The 19,075-nt window shown below is 38.5% G+C and overlaps 1 protein-coding gene across 12 annotated transcripts in view; it reads left to right on the plus strand.

The window, feature by feature from the left end:
- PHF20 (PHD finger protein 20) overlaps positions 1–19,075 on the plus strand; it is an 86,442-nt gene that overhangs the window by 12,419 nt on the left and 54,948 nt on the right. For 11 of the 12 annotated variants that reach the window (XR_013930867.1, XM_080405415.1, XM_080405416.1 and 8 more), the window contains 8 exons: positions 988–1,102; positions 7,330–7,501; positions 7,712–7,796; positions 8,567–8,646; positions 11,101–11,488; positions 11,880–11,987; positions 12,998–13,174; positions 14,013–14,186. Coding sequence is in view for 11 of the 12 variants with exons in the window: in XM_080405415.1 (XP_080261541.1) it covers positions 1,020–1,102; positions 7,330–7,501; positions 7,712–7,796; positions 8,567–8,646; positions 11,101–11,488; positions 11,880–11,987; positions 12,998–13,174; positions 14,013–14,186 (1,267 nt within the window). In the remaining variant the exon portion in view is untranslated. The remainder of the gene's footprint in view (positions 1–987; positions 1,103–7,329; positions 7,502–7,711; positions 7,797–8,566; positions 8,647–11,100; positions 11,489–11,879; positions 11,988–12,997; positions 13,175–14,012; positions 14,187–19,075) is intronic. The other variant, XM_080405418.1, reaches the window with a different exon arrangement.

Here is a 19,075-nt window from a genome sequence, read left to right on the forward strand (position 1 = left end):
GTAGCTCGGTTGATATCACTGTTGGTTATGCATTGTGTGAACCAAAATGCTGTTGCTTATTTCTGTTGCCTTTTCATGTCTCCTTATTGTAGTGTATGGTGAGAAGGTTTTTTAATTTATCTTGCATCCATTTTATACATCTTTAATTGAATCTTCAAGATATAGCCTTACTGTAAGGAGGACAGTATTGAATAAAACGTACTTGTATTTTTGGATTTTGTGAGCTTGAAGACTGCAGGAATGGGTTATAATTAGTGTCTTAAAATTTTGCAGAACAGCTGACAAAAATTTGGGGAAAATGGCTCCCGATCAGGCTTTCTGCTAAACATACCTTGAGGGAAACTACTACTTCGAAAAAATTTCTTAAACCTTTATATTATATGTTAAAAACATATCTTAATGAAGAGTATTCTTATTTTCTGCTTAAAATGGTGGAGACATGGGAGGAAAGCAATGCAAATATGCAAGCGGTATATACAGTCTTCTCCAATTGATTAAAAAATCTACGTATATCTAACATTTTTGAACTCTGTTGCATTTGTAGTGATGAGGTGATGTAGTATTCTTGAGTGTTTCACTAACATGGTAGCTGTTGAAAGATTTGTTACTGTGTTTGGGTTTGCCCACTTCATTTCTACTGGATTCCTTGTTTCCATTTAAAGCGGGAGGGAGGGAGAGAATATTATGAAACTTCTCAGTTGTTAATAAACATTGGGTTGCAGAGTTGTTAATTGTCCTGGAACTTGGACCAATGGACAAAGGTTGAGCTTCAGTGTTTTGTGGTCCAGTAGCTACAATTTCGAACACATTTTTTGAATAATTCTGCACACTGTCACTTGGGAACCCTTGTTTAAGAGATAATTGCCCACATTACTTTCTGCAAACCAAAAATACAGAGGTCCAACATCTAGCTTTTGGGGATTATGGTGCATAAGCTTATTTTGTGTATGCCTTGATTAGTGATTGATATTTAATTGCATTTTTCAGGGGAATAAAATCAGCAGTGTTGATATTACAAAATGACAAAACATCCTCCGAATAGAAGAGGGATCAACTTTGAGGTGGGAGCCCAGTTGGAAGCCCGTGACAGATTAAAAAACTGGTATTTTTTTAAAACCATTCATATTGTATTAACTCTTAAGTCTTTAATATCTTAAACATTTTGTATTGGTACAGTATTTAGAGTCCTGGTCATTGGTTTGTAGGAAAGTAGTTAATTTATAAGAGTTTATAGACCAGTGGTTGAAATGGGCAATAGATGCTGATATGTTGTGCTGGTCCTTAAAAAGAAGTGTACTGGTGCTATCTGTGCCTGGGAAATAGGGCTACTCATAAATCTAGCGGGACTTCAGGCTCTGAATTCACACCATGTTCTGTGCTATATACAGATTGCAGAACAGACATCATGAAGACAGAAATCCTTTGCAGTACCGAATACCCAGGGTAGTTCCTCACTGCTTCCTTTTGCATTGCTGTTGTGAATCCATAGGTTTTAAAGTCAGACTGAAATTGTTATGGCCTGTGCTCATTTGCCAGAGGTCAGCTTTAACTGGGTGAGGAAACACATTCCGCACCGAGAAGTCTGCTTTGGCGCAGAGAAGTCTTGCAGACTTCAGTTGTGAGGAAGAACGCTTTTCTTAATTAACCACTGCAGTAGGAAGGGGGAAAAGGGCCTAAAAGTTACTTGGGCTAGCTTTGAGACTTCTGAGAGTTCATTTTAGGAAGTTAGCTCAAAAATTAGCATTTAACAATGCTCAGTGAATGAGGCATACAGTGAAGATTGTTAGAGGCAAAGACTTCTTAAATACAGGAGTTAATATGTTTTTGTTAGCTTCTTAAGATACCTTCTCTCCTGAAATCAGCTACAGTTGATTTTTGTTTTAGAATATATGTGGGTTAGACATTGTACATTAGGATCTGGAACCTGCCAGCGCCTTAAGTGTGCGGAAGTCAGTGTTGAAAACCATCTGGACATCCCAGAAGGATGGAGCGCTGCCTTAGATTCAGCAGACTTGTTCTAAAGCATCTTGGTTGCATGCAGAGTATTTCTCTAATTTCCAGGTACCAGGGGATTAGAACTATGAAAATGAGTGAAACATAGCTCTTTGTGGAAAGAACATGAAGTATCAACATTAAATCATACTTTGTTGTAATGTTGGCTTTCGTGTGTAATCGAGAGTTGTGTAGGTAGGGCTTTGATCTGAATCTGCATGCATCTTTTGTATTCTTGAGCTTTGTTCATGCAGTGAAAAAAGCCACATCTACAAAAATGAGACTTCTTAGCCTGCCTGTAATGTAGGGTTATTAAAGATGCAGTTTATTACAGACTGTGTCAGAGTAAGGCTAATAACTGACATCTGTGACTGTTACCATTCTGACATGCTTGGTCAACAGTGTCTTGAAGTATGCGTACAGCTCTTACATGGGAAAACTTGTGTGTGTGTGTAATTTGACACCTGCTGTACTTTCACACACCCCTTGGCTTAAATTTAAATTTTGAATATGCTGCATGTCCAAACTCAAGCCATGCTGTTTGTTTTCTAAATACACTTGATCTTAAATGACCTCTCTTATGCACAGTGTTTCGGTGACTCTTTGGTCTTGCAACTTAGTAACCAGCTCTCCAATTCTGAAAAGTTTTCTTTTGCTTGCTAAGCTTTTGAAACCAGGGTCAGAAAGTCCATGTCTCCTTGACTGGTGATGTGTGTGTTTTTGTTTTCAGGGTTTGTGAACCAAAACTTTTAATAGCTCTAGGGGCATATTTTCTCTTCGCAGTATCAGTAGTGACAGGCTGACACACCTCCCCAGGTGTGGATTTGTAGAGGACAGCAGGCTTTTTTCCTCTGCTACTTTTGCCTGCCACTGTGAACAGGACCACTCTGGTGTGGTTATGATGCAGTCTTTTTGTGTGGATACAAAACTTCCCATTTGCTGATACTTGGTTTTCCCAGTATTGGACCTGCAGAGGCCTTTTTGTTGCTTTTGTTGTGATGCTGGCACTTAAACATAAGCAGAAGTCTCTTGTTTGATCAGAGGGCTGGCAGTGAGTTCTTCTGTACTCACTACCAGACATACCAGTCAAATTCATGGGCCAGTATTGCTTCTCAAATGACAGTAGTGTTTGGGAATGTATTTCATCTCAGAGCCCCATTTACCTGCCTTTCATGGCAGTGGCTTGTGCCCTGAAATGCTAGTTCGGGGCTTTCAGGGTGTGTGGATGTGATGTCAACCCTATTGAAGAGGAAGATGGCTTGTGTAAGCCAGCAGAGTTGCCAACACAGAGTCCGCTCCTTGCCAAAGTGCATTTTGCATCTTCAGAGTTCTTATCAAAGATTACTTTGTTGAATCTGGAATGGTAATTGGAAGTGCAATTCAATTCCTGGTGCAGTTGTGTGTTACCTCATAGACTCAAACTCTGGGGAGTACAGTGAGTGCTTTTGGTGCTTGGCTTAGTTTTTAGGGCGTGGTTGATGCATCAAAGCTGTCATGAAAGATTTGTGACAGTGTCTGACCTGAGGGCACTAAACGGGGAGAGCTCTGGCCATCAGGCAGTTCCTCCATGCATGCTGAAAGGTTTTGTGGTACACAGAGTTCAGAGGATGGAGTAGTGAGACTGCTCCAGTAGCGCAGTCCTAAATGGAGAGATCCCAGAGAGGCTAGCTGTGACAGTGTACACGCACACACCATCCCAGCTGAATTGCATTCTTAAAACTTTTTACATTGAATCATTTAAACTTTTCAGTGCTGCCTAGCCCTTTTCAAGAAAGGATGACTGCACTGGATGCTTGCAGTAGGCAAATGATGACACCTCTTGTGTTACCTTACTGTAATGACACCTCTTCAAGTTCCCCTATTTGTTGTGTGAGTAAAATGGATTTTAAGATATTTTTTTTTTATTCTGGCTGAGGCTCCTAAGTATTGAAAACAACACTGGTATTGTTACTGTGCTACTCTGTTAAGGTTTAGGTTGTCGGTCCCATGAGCTTAATTGCACATACTGTCAAAAATTTGTCTCAGTACTGGAAAAGATGAAACTCCATAGCTGTTCTTCATAGTGCTGGTTCTCCTAGATGCTTCCTTTCTTCTCAGCGTTGCTCTGACTGCATTAAGCTTGTCCCTGCCTAGCTCCAAGAGAGGGGGTTTACACTGTGGTGGTTTATAGGAAAGGAGAAGGGAAACAAAGTAGTCCAAGACTGAGATAGGAATTCCTTCAGTCAGCACTCTGATTCTGAATTTTCAGATATTTACCTCTTCCCAGAAGAGGATGGTTTTACACTTGTGTCTACAACAAACCCATTTTCATATTTGCTGTGGTCTGACAGCAGTAGTCTAAAGTTGCAAGTCATTGCTAACCCATCTGTGGAGAGTTATGCTGTTTGAGCTTTTGATTGTTGCTTGGGTTCTTAGCAAAACTAATGCCGGGAGTTTGGGGCATTAGGAAGGTGTTCCCTTACTGTTTAGCCAGTGCAAAAAGCCTTGAAAGGTACAGGCTCTTAATTCCTTTTGAATTGAGCTGGAAAACTTTCCCAGTGTATTGCAAGAAGTTGTGTCTGATTTCAGTGTGTTCCAGTGTGATTTCAGTTTTTTCACAGTGTGTTAGATAACTGTTCAAATCAGTACCATGTGAGGATTTCTTATACAGCATCACTTAACTGTTTTGAAAACCTATGGAGTCAGCTAAATGCTGCCTTTGTGATTTGGGGGAGGATGTGTTTGACCATCCCTGGACACATGGTAGTTGTACTCTTTTTCAGGCCTTAGTCAGGCTTTAGCTATTGGCCTTTCACTTTATGTATACTTCTGCAGTATGTTTTCTTGATAAACAAGTCTGAATTTCTCATTACCTCTATCCCTTGGCATATTCACAGGCCTTTTGGTGCATGTGTGTGAATATGCTGTATTACTTGTCTTCTGTATTGATCTGTGAGGACTTGTGTCTCCTGATGTGGCATGCTTGCTCAATGCTTTGAAGGCTAGGGTACAAATGTTGAAGGAAGGAAGCTTGCACTGTTGATGTGTGTTGCTCAGAGCTGTTGAGAACCTATGAACCTTTATTTTTTGTTTTGAAGTTGCTAGAGCTGTTTTGCATCTGAAAGGAATGGTAGGGGCTGTCAGGGAGGGGGCTGTCAAAAGTTTGTGTATAGATCTAGTTCAGCTTCAAATAGGTTTACTGTTCCAGTCGAGCGCTGAACATATGTTTACTTGTTGGTTGCTTCAGAAAGAGATGATTTGTTCAGACATTTTATCCTGGAGCTGGCTGGGAGCTCCATTTCACCCACACTGGTTCTCAATCAGACTAAAATTTGGTCTTGTCAGTTATGTTTTTCTTGATAAATCAACATCTCTTCCCCATCAGGGAGTCTTTAGAAGGTGAGGTGAGATAGGTGCAGATGACACTGGTGCATGGTTCTGGGATGATGGTTTTGGTGGAGGAGGTTCTTGTTTTACTGGATATGAAGCAGGGAACAGTCTTGCATCATGGAGTTAGCTGGCTGTTGTCACTTAGGCTTGTCTTTCCCCAGTGGCAGAAAGTTAGTGGATTGAGTTTGTTTTCCAGAGGTGGTTATCTGCGTGGACTGGATTTTTAGCTAAATGTTGAGTCAGTACTCTGTCATTTTTATGTGCTTCCCTCTTGATCTTTGAGAATCTGAACAAGCCCTAGGCCCATTGCAACCCTGATGGCAAAAGTGTCCTTTTGTCTAGTCTCTTGTTGGGAGGACCTGGGAATCCCTGCTCCTGTTTTTGTTGCACTTTGTAGGGAACTGGATACTGATTTTTGTCATTACCTGTACTTGGATATCTCAGCAACAGCTTATCACTAAGAATAAACGATGTGTAGTAGAACTGTGTTGTTATATGTGGAAAGGCTATGAATATTACCTTCTCATGAACCTGTGTAGGGCAGTGCTTGGAGTTATATAAATATGAAATAACATTGACTGGCACACAGTTACTTCCTTCCTAGGAAGCTGGTAACCAGTTAGAGGTGTCCCTGCCATAAGTATCTCCCATTTGTCTTCCTCTCCTCCACAGCCTTTACTGTATGCCAATAATATATTGGGACGAACTGGTGGCATAGTTTGAGGCATGTGGCACTGTGTTAAACAGGGCCTTGGTCTGTGGTTGCAGTGTAAGTCTATAGTATGGCCTGTGTGTAGCTCTTCTTGAACAAGTCATAACTGGACATGTCTTAGATCTGCTGAATAGTATCAGTTGTAGGTAGCTTTTCATCTACATAGGATTGTAGAATGGAAGTCTGTGTTGCATTTAAGTCTTAATTCTGACAGGTCTGGGTTTTATTTTTAGCATCAGGCTTGATCCTTTCAAGATGCGGTTTTTTTTTTTTTTTACCGCTTGTTCTATCTTTTTAAGTGTGATTTAACAGGTAAAGCATACTTGTGGATTTGGGCTTTTTTTCTTTGGCCCTTTGTTCAGGAATTCAGTGGGGCCTTGCCTTTCTTTCAAAAATAACCAAAAACGCCGAGAAGTGAAGATCTTTCTCTTGGCACTACTAGTGCTGAGGGGAAAACGTCAAAACGTCAATGCTTGAAATGTTATCTTCAGTTGGGATAGTGAAATATATTATTTTTCTATTTACTGAAGTTACAAATTACCAATGCAATTAAAGAAATACATAGTTTTTAAGGTCTTTGTGATTAGAAACAACTGAATTTGAGACTTGTCAGAATTCTTTATTTCTAATATACTGGGAGATTTTTATTTAAAAGTTATGGGACTTTGCAGATTAAATTTAAATTTTGAGAATCTAAAACTTAAATTAGGTTTAGTGTGTGTGCTAGACTTCGGCAGTTACACTGGGAAAATGATTCATGATGCATGTTGATGGGTATCTGAGAGAAATGAGCGTGTTGACCTCTAGCTACTGCTGGTAAGAGGGAGCTAAAGCGGTCAGCTTTGTTACTGTGTAAAATTTCTAGGTGTAAGGAAGGCTTTTCTCACTTCTTGATCTGTAGTTACTTTTTTTTTCCCACCTCAGACTACAACAACTCCTTTGTGGTTTCTTCTTCCCACAGCCAATGTTTGCCTTTGCTGTTCAGTTTTGGGATTCATCCTGTGCTGAGCTTATTCATTACAGTAGTATCTTTATTGCTTATACAAGTGATACATCAAATGTTAAGATTGTAGAAACCACAGGTTGTTAGACTTAGTTACTCGGCTGCCCATCACACTTGATCAAGCAGGTCTTCAGATGTTTTGCTTTTGATCATGCAGGAGGCTCCATTTGTATAATGTTTTATATTGTAGTTAAGTGTCTGAGGCAGCTTACCTTATTCTTAAATGAAGTATTTTAATCTACCTTTTGACCAGGTATCCAGCTCACATTGAAGAAATTGATTATGAAGAAGGAAAAGTACTTATCCATTTCAAACGCTGGAACCATAGATATGATGAATGGTTTTGTTGGGACAGTCCTTATTTGCGTCCCTTAGAGAAAATACAGTTAAGAAAAGAAGGATTACAGGAAGAAGAAGGTTGTGCAGTAAGTAAAAAATAGGGGACATCTGAGTGTGTAAGTTTTAATGTGCAGTTGTATGAATTTATGACCATTAAAAGGCTTCACTGTTGCTGTGTTGCCTGCTGTACAAGTTTTATGATTTTAAATAATGGGAAAACTAATAATTTTGATGTTTTAATGAAGTTGTATGTTTCAGTAATTCTCAGATGAAAACACTTAACTACTGTCTTGTAGGGATTTCATATAAATGATCAGGTATTGGCATGCTGGTCTGATTGTCGCTTCTATCCAGCCAAAGTTACTTCTGTTAACAAAGATGGTAAGGAGTCACTTCTGGTTTTGTCATTCTTGTTAGTATGCATTTCTATATTGTTTTCTAACTTTTTTGTTTAGCTGGAGAGAGAGTGCAGCAGACAGAACTGTGAATACTTTTATTTTCAATTACATATTTTAATCTGCCATCAACTTTTTTAACCAAACTTCTGATCCTTTTCATGAGATAGAAGAGCTTTCTGCTGGGATATCCAGTCAGTAATTGCTTTAATATATTTGGAAAAAGTTGTTTCTTCTTAAGTTTATTGTTGAGGGGTGCATGTAACAGCAGTAGAACTAGCGTCAGAGCTGCAAAAACCCTTGACAAATAGGAGAGAGAAAGAAAAAAGAAACAAAAGGCACAGCAGTGCTTCTTCTTTTTGAATGTCGGTGAGGAACTATGAAGGACTTGTTCTTGTGCTGTGCTTTCTTTAGATTGACTATATGTTATAAGGTCAAGGAGAAAAAGTCTGCGTAATTATCTACTGGAGTACTCCACTAAAAATATTTTGGGGTCTTGTGAGGAAAGTATATCTAAGGAGCAGTTCTAAGCTTAGACATGCACCTTTATGCTTACCGTAATTATTTTTGGTAACTTCACTGTTTCTCCCTTACCTGTCCTGTGATAAGACCTCTGCTGTTGAAGTTTTTGACAATGCAAATAAGGCAGCTTTTATCTAGAGCTAAATATGCAGCTAGAGTATTGGAGCTGTTAGCAAATGCTCTGTTAAGTAACGTCAGATCTTTAAGCTCTTATGCTTTATTTTCAAATTTTAGGTACATACACTGTGAAATTTTATGATGGTGTAGTTCAGACTGTCAAAAACATTCACGTCAAAGCTTTTTCCAAAGATCAGGTAAGTATTGTGTTCATGCTACTAGTGTATTCTAAAATTGACAATTAAGATGGCTAGATTTGATTAATTATAAAATAGGAACTGAATGAAATATTGCTATTGCTAACATACAATACCTCGGAAATAAAATCCGTTAAAAAGAAAAGGTTATACAAATCTTCATGGTATGATTAGCTAAGTGCCCAGGTTCATGTTGTTATGAATGCACCTGTTGAGCTAAAGAAGTCATAAGCATGTAAATAAAACATTGTAAAAATCACTGGAAGATTCAGGATGTACATACTAAAGCTAGTGGTAAGTTATTGAAACACACTTTAGTTATTTCACCTGTTTGAGATTAGTTTAAATAAATGAACCTTAAAAAATAAAGGGATGGGAACTATGGAGTGGACAGAAACTCTTCTTCCCCAAAGTAACAGCTTGATTGTCTTGAGACTCCTGAGGAAGTTATCTAGTAATCTTTTACCTCACAACTTTGAGAAGATAAGCTTTTTGACTAATCAGTGTTCTGCTTCGATGGTTTGGCTGTTCTACCAGCCCTTCACCTGGTCAGTGCTGTGGCTTCAGCCTTCAGCCATTTATAAAAAAACCCAACCAACCAACCAAACAAAAAAACTGTCCTGCTCATGGTGAGAAGGAAGTAGTATTGCTTTGTACTTCAGTTTTCATGTGTGGGCGTTTTGTAGGAAAGGCTGACAAGTTCTAGTCCTGCGTAACTTGGTTAAAACTTCTGAAGTACCTGCTTCAGAGTAATTTTCATTACAGGAATGGTTTTAAGTTTGGGATCTTGCCACACATTTCTGTATGGCAGCTGTAGTCTGTGTTTTTAGTTGTGCCTTCTGCTTTTAGTTTTCTGGAACTTTTAAGTTTTAGTAAAGAAATAGAATTCCTTCCCCCCAACATGCATCTTTATTCGTTATTGGAATGTGTATTATTGATGGGTACAATTTAAATCTGTTACTGTTGTGAAGAGACATGCCATTCCTTGGAGATCTCCACATTTGTGTATCTGCCAGTCTGGAAGGGAAAACTATTTCAGATTTGCCACAAAGTACTCTTAATAGCTTTCAAATGGTAATAATTGTCCCTGCTTGTTGGTTTGACTAATTTGAGTATTTGACTAATACTCACAAGGGAACTACCTGAAGAATCTTCATTGCCATGAGAAGTATTTCTACCATATTTAAATACGTGAAGTTGAACAATCTTTAAAAATACTCTGCTTAAGAAAGGCAAAGTATTTTCTTCTCCTTTAGGGACTTTCATGTTTCTGCAGAGCTTTGGGTAGGTTTTGAAAGGAGTTTTTAAGTTTTCTTCTCCATTATAACCACTAGCTGGGAAGATTTCTCTTAACCCAAGAGAAGTTATGCTAGAACATCTTGTTTTGTCCTTTTGCATAAAAAAGCATAAAGGGCGTATTTCCTCATGAGCTCTGTTTACGCAATCGGAAGTGAATTTTAAATAAATAGACAACTGGAGAGCTCAGGATTCACTTCTGAATGTAAGTTACTTAAGGTGTAGATTCAGACACAGCATGCTGGTGGTGGAGGGAGAGTGTGGTGTTCCTGTTCATCAGTAGGAGAGACCGTAGCCATGAAGATGTGCATGGCACATGTCTTTCATAACTTAGGGTTTCTTTAAAAAAAGAAAGAAAAAAAAAAACCCCAACCCACAAAACCATGTGCTGGTCATCATTGATGACAGTATTACTCTGTCCCTATCTTGAAGGTGTAACATGCTTTATTGAACAGTGATGGTAAAATGCTAATTCACAGTGTGAATGTGCTTCTGCAAGGACACACAGTTTTCTAAGAGTTCAGTAACATCAAGAGGTAATTCAGATGTACTATATGGTTCAGTTTCTTGAGAACAATTTGATTAACATGGTTCATATGTGTTCACTACCATTTAAATTTAAACATCATGTGGCTCCTGATGAAGCTGGTGATTGCAGCTGTTTTATGTGATTCTTCACTTAGCGTGGAGTGTTCTGAAGTGTCACATTTCAGTGGCAGTGTTAATTACAAGCTAAATACTTGGGGTTTTTTGAGTGAGACACTTTTATGAAAGGAGAATGGTTTCTGCATCCAAGTGATTGAGCTGTTTGCCCTTTTCTGTGCTCATGACTCCAACTCCTTCTTGACTGTCCCAGGTTAGGCTTTAAGTAGTACTGCACAAGCTAGTACGGACCTAATTTGCACGTGAGAACAAAGAAACAGCAAAACTCAGGCCATTGAGTTGTGAAATGAGCGAATCTGTTGCACTGTCCTGTTGAGGCTGCATGGATCCTTGAACAGTTTAAGTGTCTCTTAAGTTTTGATCTATGAGTTGCAATAGAGTATACACTCTTATTTGAAAAATTGGACAGGGATGCAAGTCTGCTAAATACAAAGGTGGGAGAGGACTTTGAGACTGCAGTAAGTTAATTTTTATATGTCATTCTCTTTATTCTAGAATATTGTGGGTAATGCGAAGCCTAAGGAAAGAGGTAATGAAATTCCGTCATCTCCTGAAAAGCGGGAGAAATTTAAAGAACAGAGGAAAGCAACAGGTAATGCAAAGAAAGACAAGGATGAAAAGACATTAAAGACTGAGAAAAAAGTGAAGCAACCTGATAAAGAAGGAAAATTGATAGTCATCTCTGAAAAAGGAAAGGTCTCAGAAAAGAATATATCTAAGAATGGAAAAGAAGATAAAGAGAATATATCAGAGAATGATATGGAATATTCAGTAGATACACAAATTGAGAAGAAGCCTGAGAATGACAGTGTAAAGAGTTCACAGGAAAACACAAAAGAAACTAAACGAAAACGTGGAAGACCACCGATAACACCTCCAACAGGTATGTAGCTAAACTCAAATGGTTAGGTGCTATGTCAGAACCCATTTAAACTTACCTAAAGGAATTAAAAGTATCTTGCTGTTTCACAGCCTAAGCCTGTAGAAACTTTGAAAATGTTCTGAACTCATCTTTGTTCAGGCTCTGTTAGGACAGCTGAGAGTTACTGGGTTTGGAGCTTCAGTGGTTTGGTGAGGGGTTAGATTTAGACAGGTAATCTTCATATATTATAAAACATGTTTGCAGTAGGATTAAATGCTAGTATGTAGACTTTGGAAAGCCAGGTGAAACTCTGTTTATGCAAGTCCAGTATTTCAATTTGTGAGGCTTGGGAATTTTTAAAGAGTTTTTCAGCTTCATATCCAGACAACTTGTTCTCTATCTAAATATGTAGAGCCAAGTCCTCAGACACTACAGCCCATAACTTTGGAGTTAAGACGTCGGAAAATACCTAAAGGAGGTGAAGTTCCATCAAAGCGTCCCAGGATTGAAAAAAACTTGTGTGAGTATTTTTTGTTATTTAAGTCTTGCAGTATAAGTTCTTAAAGCAGAAGGGGTGGGGGGGGAGCACGGGTGCGGGGAGTCTGGTATTAACCTTGAACTGTGATAAATGAAATGACTGAAATGCAGCACCTGTTGTTCTGGGTGTTTTTGGTTTTTTTTTAAATTGGCCATTCATACCTAGCATCACCATGTTGAAATTCCCTCCTAAATCTTAGAAGCTTGGTTTGGATGGAGGGAGCCACAAGCTGTGAGTCTTGATGCAGAAATTCATAGATGCAGAGGAGGCAGTGATTATTTTATTTCCTCCAATGCATAGAAGGCTATAAAAGCCTTTTTCTATTTATAGAAACTCTTTAGTTACTAGATCGAGGATCTACCACATTGCTTAGCAAAGAAACCTTAAACAGCAGACATGAATATTTGTTTAATATTAATAGCTTCTGCTTTATCATTGTATACTGTGTAGTGATGTTGAAGAACTTGAATGCATTGATGAGGAAGGAAAACTATATTCTCTAAAGTAGTATCATGAACAAGGAGATGAACATCAGAAGAAGGCTGTCTTTCCCTGCCTTAGGACCTCAAAGTCTTAAAACTTCAGTGCACATATGTTGTCCAGCTTACTGTCAAAGTTGCTTGTGTGTCTGAATTGTCTCATCAACTTCTGGCATTACTTATATCTGTGAGATGGTTGCTGTTTAAAACAATGTTTTACTAGTAAAATAGTGTTCTGTATTCTTACTTCAAATCTGTTACTAAAAGAAGTTGTGACACCTGTAAGATAGGCTTTTGCTCTATTTTTATGCTTATTTGCAAGTGTTAATATGACTGTAGCTTTTACAGAGAGGTTTAATCACCAGGGCTGCTTAGCTTTTGCTATTAAACTCAGTCCTTAAAAAAAACCCCCAGACTTTCAAACTGCTACTGGGAGGGGAAATCTTTAAAACTTGCTTTTAAGCTATTTGTAATCTTGTAACTGCATGGTACCATTAAATTTGTCTATTCCAGCTCAGGAAAAATTGAAGAATTCTTCAGGTAACCTTGAAAGAGACCAGATCAGGAGACGATCTTCAAGGCTCTCGTCTAGTATTAGCCATGAGATTTTAAATGCAGATCATGTCACAACTTCGACAGAAGTTCAACATTGGAAAGATGTGACATCTAACCAAAAGGAATCTGAAAAGGGTAAGCAGCTTCCTGATATGCTCTGGACTTGTGGTAGCATGGCAGTCTACTTGTTGCAAACACTGTATTTTTACTTGCATAACGTGTAGGCTGTATATGTGCAATTAAAACCTGATTTCATCAGCAAGGCAAGTTTCTCTCTCTTTGCTGCCCTGATTGCCTTTTGCTTTTGATTCCTCCTTCATCAGTAACCTTAGCATTTCCCTTGCATGGGTGGGAGCTTTTCCAGTAGAGGGGTAACTAGGGTTGCAAAAGGAGAGCTCCACAGGCTGTAAAATAACTTAAAGGAAATACTGTCATTGGTTTTTGTTTTTTTTTTTTGTGTGGGTTGTTTGTTTTGGGGTGGTTTGTTGGTTTTTGGGTTTTTTAGGAGATGCAGGTTATGCTTATGAAAATGAGGTAGTTACAAAGTTTTAATGCTTTTAGATTGAAGGCGTAACCCAAATACTAACCTTGAAAGTTTAGTTGAACACTGAAAACATCAAATGGGATGCTTTTATTCTTAGACTGTGTGGAGATAATGCTCCCTTTTTCTGCTCTGTGCTTCACTGCATTTCCCTTTCAGGGTGAGCTATGGTAGTGGCTTGAGGAGACCTGTGCTATTTTAGGCTGTAGGGTAAGCAGCCTGTGTGTTTCTAAGCAGGTCTAAATTTAGAGGGTTGCTACAAGTAGCTGTGTTACAAAACCTTAATTTTTTGTTAATACAACAGCAAGCAGTCTGAGCACAAATTGATTTTTTTTTTTCCCCTTCATTATAATGTGATGAACACACATCACTGTTTTGGAATATGCTCTTGTGTGCATTTTACTCAAACAAAATTTTTTTCCTCCATTCTAGTCCAGTTAGAAATTCCTGTTGAATCTGACCAAAGTTTCAGTGAACAAGGATCTCCTGGAAGCACATCACATAGCACAGCACTCGGTACAGATGCCAGTTTACAGGAAGAAAAAGTTGAAGACACGGAGTCTTCCTCTGTTACTGTCAGGACTCAAGAACCTTCTGTTGATACAGGTTCGTTTTTTGATTTCTTATTTATTATTGATGTGTTCAGGCATCTGATGCTTGGTATTGCATGCTTGCACAAGTGTCACTAACAGAAATTCTGCATTCTTGCAATGTTAACCACGATGGAAAGTGCTTATTTATATTCATTATGGGCTCAGTTTTGATCTTATGCTTTGGAGATGGATGGCAGTCTTCCAAAAAGTAGAAATCATAATTTCTAAATGACTGAATGTAATATATTTGGCATGTGAATGTTGAAATTAACAAATACTTGTTTTCAGATTATAATTTGATGTTTGTAATTCTAGATTAAGTTGGACTAACATGTTAAAAGGTCATTGTTTTGTCATTTCTGTGCTGCTTGTATGTGGTAGCATTGATGTTTGGGAATCCTGATTGTGCATTTCTTTTCTATATTCTTACATTTTGGCTTCTCTTGTACTTAAGCCCTAGACTATTAAGAGATTTTAGTGCTGATTCATGAAATATTAAGACAGACACTGAAATGTTTGAACTAACATATATGATCTGTTTTCTCTTAGCTGGGGAGTGTACTTGCCTTTTTCAAACTAAGTTTTCCTATATGGATTGTAGACTACTCCAAAACACAGTGCTGTCCTGTGGTTATTTCTTGTAACTTCAACACTTGTATCTGCAGCTAAGTGGGGAAACTTGAACTATGAATTCACTAGTTTATGCTCTATCAAAGAAGCTTAATTTTAAGTGGAACAGAGCATTTAGAGGGACTTACAGTTGCTCAGCATTGCTAGAGTAATCTTTATGTGCTAGCTTTCATTCTGATTATTGGTTATTCCAGATTTACCCTCCTGCTTGCTTATGTCCTCTTTTATCCACTGGTATAACTGTACAAATGAACTGTCCTCTCCCTTTGCCACTGATGTACGCCTTCAGTGCATGAAGGAATTTATCTCTTTGCGTTTGCTCAGGTTTGACGTGTGAATTGTCTTTTGCTATTTAAAAATTAGAGCACTCTTGATCTTGCTCTCCTTCCTAACCAGGCTGATGATATATCCACCTGTATTCTGACTATGGTGTATCCATAGTCTTCAATTGATGTCTGTTGGGGCCATGCCTTTCCTTCCCCCTGTTCTGGCAGTGAGTTCAGACCATGCAGAGTGGTTGCAGTTTTTTTGCTAGTCAGGCTGGTGTGACCTTTTCAGTCAGTGAAGTACTTTTGGGTTTAACACTTTTTTTTTTAAACTGATGGGTTGGCACTTACTTTGGCTCATGAAGGCAAAACCACTGTTTGCTTGTACCTGAACAGGTCATTAATATCTCTGATACCAAGGAGATGCCATTACTGTCTGTATTAGCTCCAAGTACATGAGCTGTTTACAGCCTTCATGCAAATCTCTGAAGCAAAGAAAGGATGTAAAAAGTTTTGCTACTTCCAGTAGCTATTAATTTGTTCTTCCTTTTCTTGTGGCAGATACAACAAATTGAATTTACGTTTTAAGTTGAATACTTCCTCTGAGTAATTGCAGTGTAATATCACTGGTTTCTTTAAGGTCATGTGCTAACAACTGGTGAAGCCCCTCACAAGTGCTTGTCAGGTAGTGCTGTAATAGTCTGCTGTCCAGGTTAGCTAAACTGGTACCCTATTAGAAGTGTGCAGCACCAGCAATGTTAGCTGATGCTGTGCTTTGTAGCTCTTCCCTTTGGAATTTAAAGTTTTCCTGCAAGGTGCTCTTGAAACTGAACAGGCATCCTTGAATGTAATTTTGTTAAGATGAACAGCCATGTCTTGTTCACAGATTATCACCCTGGAGTAGCTTTTGTGAATTGTAGGAGGGTCTGGCAGCTATAGCAGTAAAGGAGCATTCATTTTTTTCCTCCTTCATTGAATCTCTGAAGGATGTCCCTGGAGTTCTTAATAGAAAGACTGCAGACATTTGTGTCACAGGGAGTGCGACAAAATGCTAGAAAATAGTGATGCTGCTTGGTCCTGTTGGGAATCTTCTGCTTCGGGCAGTCAGAGAGTAATGGCTGTTGTGACTCCAGTCTTAAGCACGTGAGAAGGTGTGCAGGTACAAGCATGGCTCCAAACAGGTGCAGTGAACTGAATTGCTTTAAGTTGAAGTTTAAGAAGAAGGACTTGCACGTTAAGAGACAGCTCTTCTAAGAGAGACAGAAGATCGTAGCAGTTTTGAAAATTGAAAGAATTTTCTAAAATCTAAATAGTATGTCTGAAAATATTTGCTTTTCAGATTCTGTCAAACTATTTGATAGAATATATGGCAAAACTTTCCACTACAGTGGCTATAGTCACCTTTTGGACATGCTTTATGTAGGAAAACAGTATGATAAAAAGCGTTTTAACTTGAGTGATTCTGCATGATAAATATACTGCACTTCTTGAAGCATGTGTTTTAGCTGACAACCATTTAGCCTTTTATTTTGTAAATTCCTGCAAATACTCAGTTTCAAGTGTAGTATTTTCAAGGTGACATTTATCTCTTGGAGGTACTTGGTGAACTACAGATTGACAAACCCCAATTTTGGCAAGGTCTGAGAATTCAGAGAAGGTAAATCTTGGCTTTTTGAAAGAACACACTGTACTATAAGTATAGAAAAACTGTGTTAATTATTACAGATGTTCTCCAAACAGTTAATGCAGTATTAAGAAGACATTTGTTGCAATTAACTTCATAAAATAATCCAGAAGTAGTCACAGAATATTTTGAAAAATAAAGAAGTTTTTACTTTGTACTGTAATATGTATAATCACAAAGCTTTGAGGTTAGTGGTCAAATACTATTAAAAAATGCCTCCTGCAGGGTCATCTACTTTTCCAACTTAAATACTCATTTGGGGTGCAGAGCTTTTCAGGGTGTTTCGCAATGTTTTAGTTTCAAGTAACTGTGAAATCAAAGATGTGTTAAAAATCTTTACTGGTGTGTGTGAACTTGGGTGTTGTAGCTGCATGGTCATATTACAGAGAAGGCTTCCTTTTAAAAAAAAGTTTGGGGATCCGAGTTTAGGGCTATAATGTAGTGAGACCTAGTGTGTTCTCAGCAGTATGTGTAGTATGTGTTAGAGGTTACAGCAAATAAATCACTCCTAGTGACTATGAAAGAAAATAGACAGAACAGACTTGGTCATGTAAAAATGTTACTTTTTTTGTGTATTTGTTGCTGATGGGGAAATCTCTTCTCCTTCTATGAAAAAACTTTAAGGGAATGATGGGTAGATTTAAAGGTTTAAGTTAAACTGAAATAACCAGCAGGTGTTTTTCCTGTACTTGCATACTTATTCTGTTTCAGATTATAAATGCAGTTTACAGTTGTCTTTGTTTTATCCCCTTGAGCTTGTTTAATAGGTGTTGGGGTGAGATGCTCTGTTTTGTAAGGGAGGAACTAGGGAGAGGGATTTGCTTGTACATTTGAAATTTATGAAGTAATATGTCTCAGTTCTGTGTTCAGCATTTGGGGAGCTTCATTTTGGTGGTAGATGGGGCAGGACACCAGTATAATGCTGGTGTGTGACTGAAACATGGGGAGTTCAAAAAACTGTGAACCCTTTGGATGTCTTGCTGTTGTTGCCACTTCCCTCTGTCTGTCTTATATATATATTGCTAAGCATTTGTAATTTGGGCTTCAATTGGGGAGAATTCCAGCTGAATGTGTAATACCTACATGTGTGTTGTCAGTCACACTGATGTGATGTATGGGATAAGCTTCTCCTGAGCTTGCTTAATGGGATACAAGCAGTAAAGCTGTGGGAACATAACTTCGTTCGCTTACTTGCCTGAAGCCTCTGGTATAACTTGAGTGCTCTTGACACTGGCACTTCTGTCAGTACTCGAGCGAGCTGGATTAAAGTTAATTCAGCAATATGCATTTGTACTGAATTCTGACCTGAAGTTCAGCACTATGGGTGGTACCTGAAAATCCACAATCCTGAGCATGGATTTTGTTTCATTTAATTTAAGCCATCTCATTTAACATTAGAAACGCTAGACATTCAGCAAGGTGGGCATCCAGATACAGGAAGCAGGTATTTTTATTGGAGAAAACTCTTTAAGGATGGGGATTAAGAACTGTATAGGGTCTTCTTGAGTAAATACTGTCACCTGAAATCGATATTTCTGTACTTAACAGACATTAAAACAGGTGGTTTCTTGAGAGCAGAGTTTTTACAAATCCATAGATCCTATCGTGGATAAAACTTCTATAGTTACAAGTGGATCTGGATCTGTGTTTTCCCATACCTGCTTTATTCTTACTTGAGGGATTGTGCCTCTATACTGCAGTGCCGATGAGCTGCCTGATGAGGGAACAGTAAGACTTGGGCTTTCACCTCATAGTAGGGTGTGTGTGCAGCTTGACAGAGGCGCCTCAATGTGGGATCTGAAAACATCTCAGAAGATAGCCAGTGGCTTCCTGCTCTGGGGAGTGCACGTGTGTTGGAGTCTGAGCATGCTGTCCTAAAAATAACTAGTGTTGGAGGCTGAAAGCTGAGTTAACTTACTCTGTGGGTAGTTATGATGGGAACAGGTATCTCTCCAAATCTGTGTGTCAAGCTGTTATGTTCCCAGACTGCTGTGTGTATTAAAGAGATTTGGGGATTGGAAAGGGGAGAAGTTGTCAGAGTAGGTGGTGTGGGTGGAAAAAGGGGTATTTCTTCTATACAAGATTTGCACAAAATACAGCAAGGAAGCTAAGGTCAAACATATTCTAAATATGAGAAGTTAAGTGTAACATTGTAACCCAGTACTAACTTTTTCTGTCTGTAGGCTTTAATTGTAGTCTCTTGATGGGAATTCATTGTCTTACTGCAGAAAAACATTACAAAACAAAATTGATAGCTTTCATTTTCTTCAGTGTCTTGTGTTACTGTTTTTTTGGCATGGGTGAGTAATGCACCCTGGTAGT

The sequence above is a fragment of the Falco punctatus genome, assembly GCF_963210335.1.
Source record: "Falco punctatus genome assembly, chromosome: 10".
NCBI lineage: Eukaryota > Metazoa > Chordata > Aves > Falconiformes > Falconidae > Falco > Falco punctatus.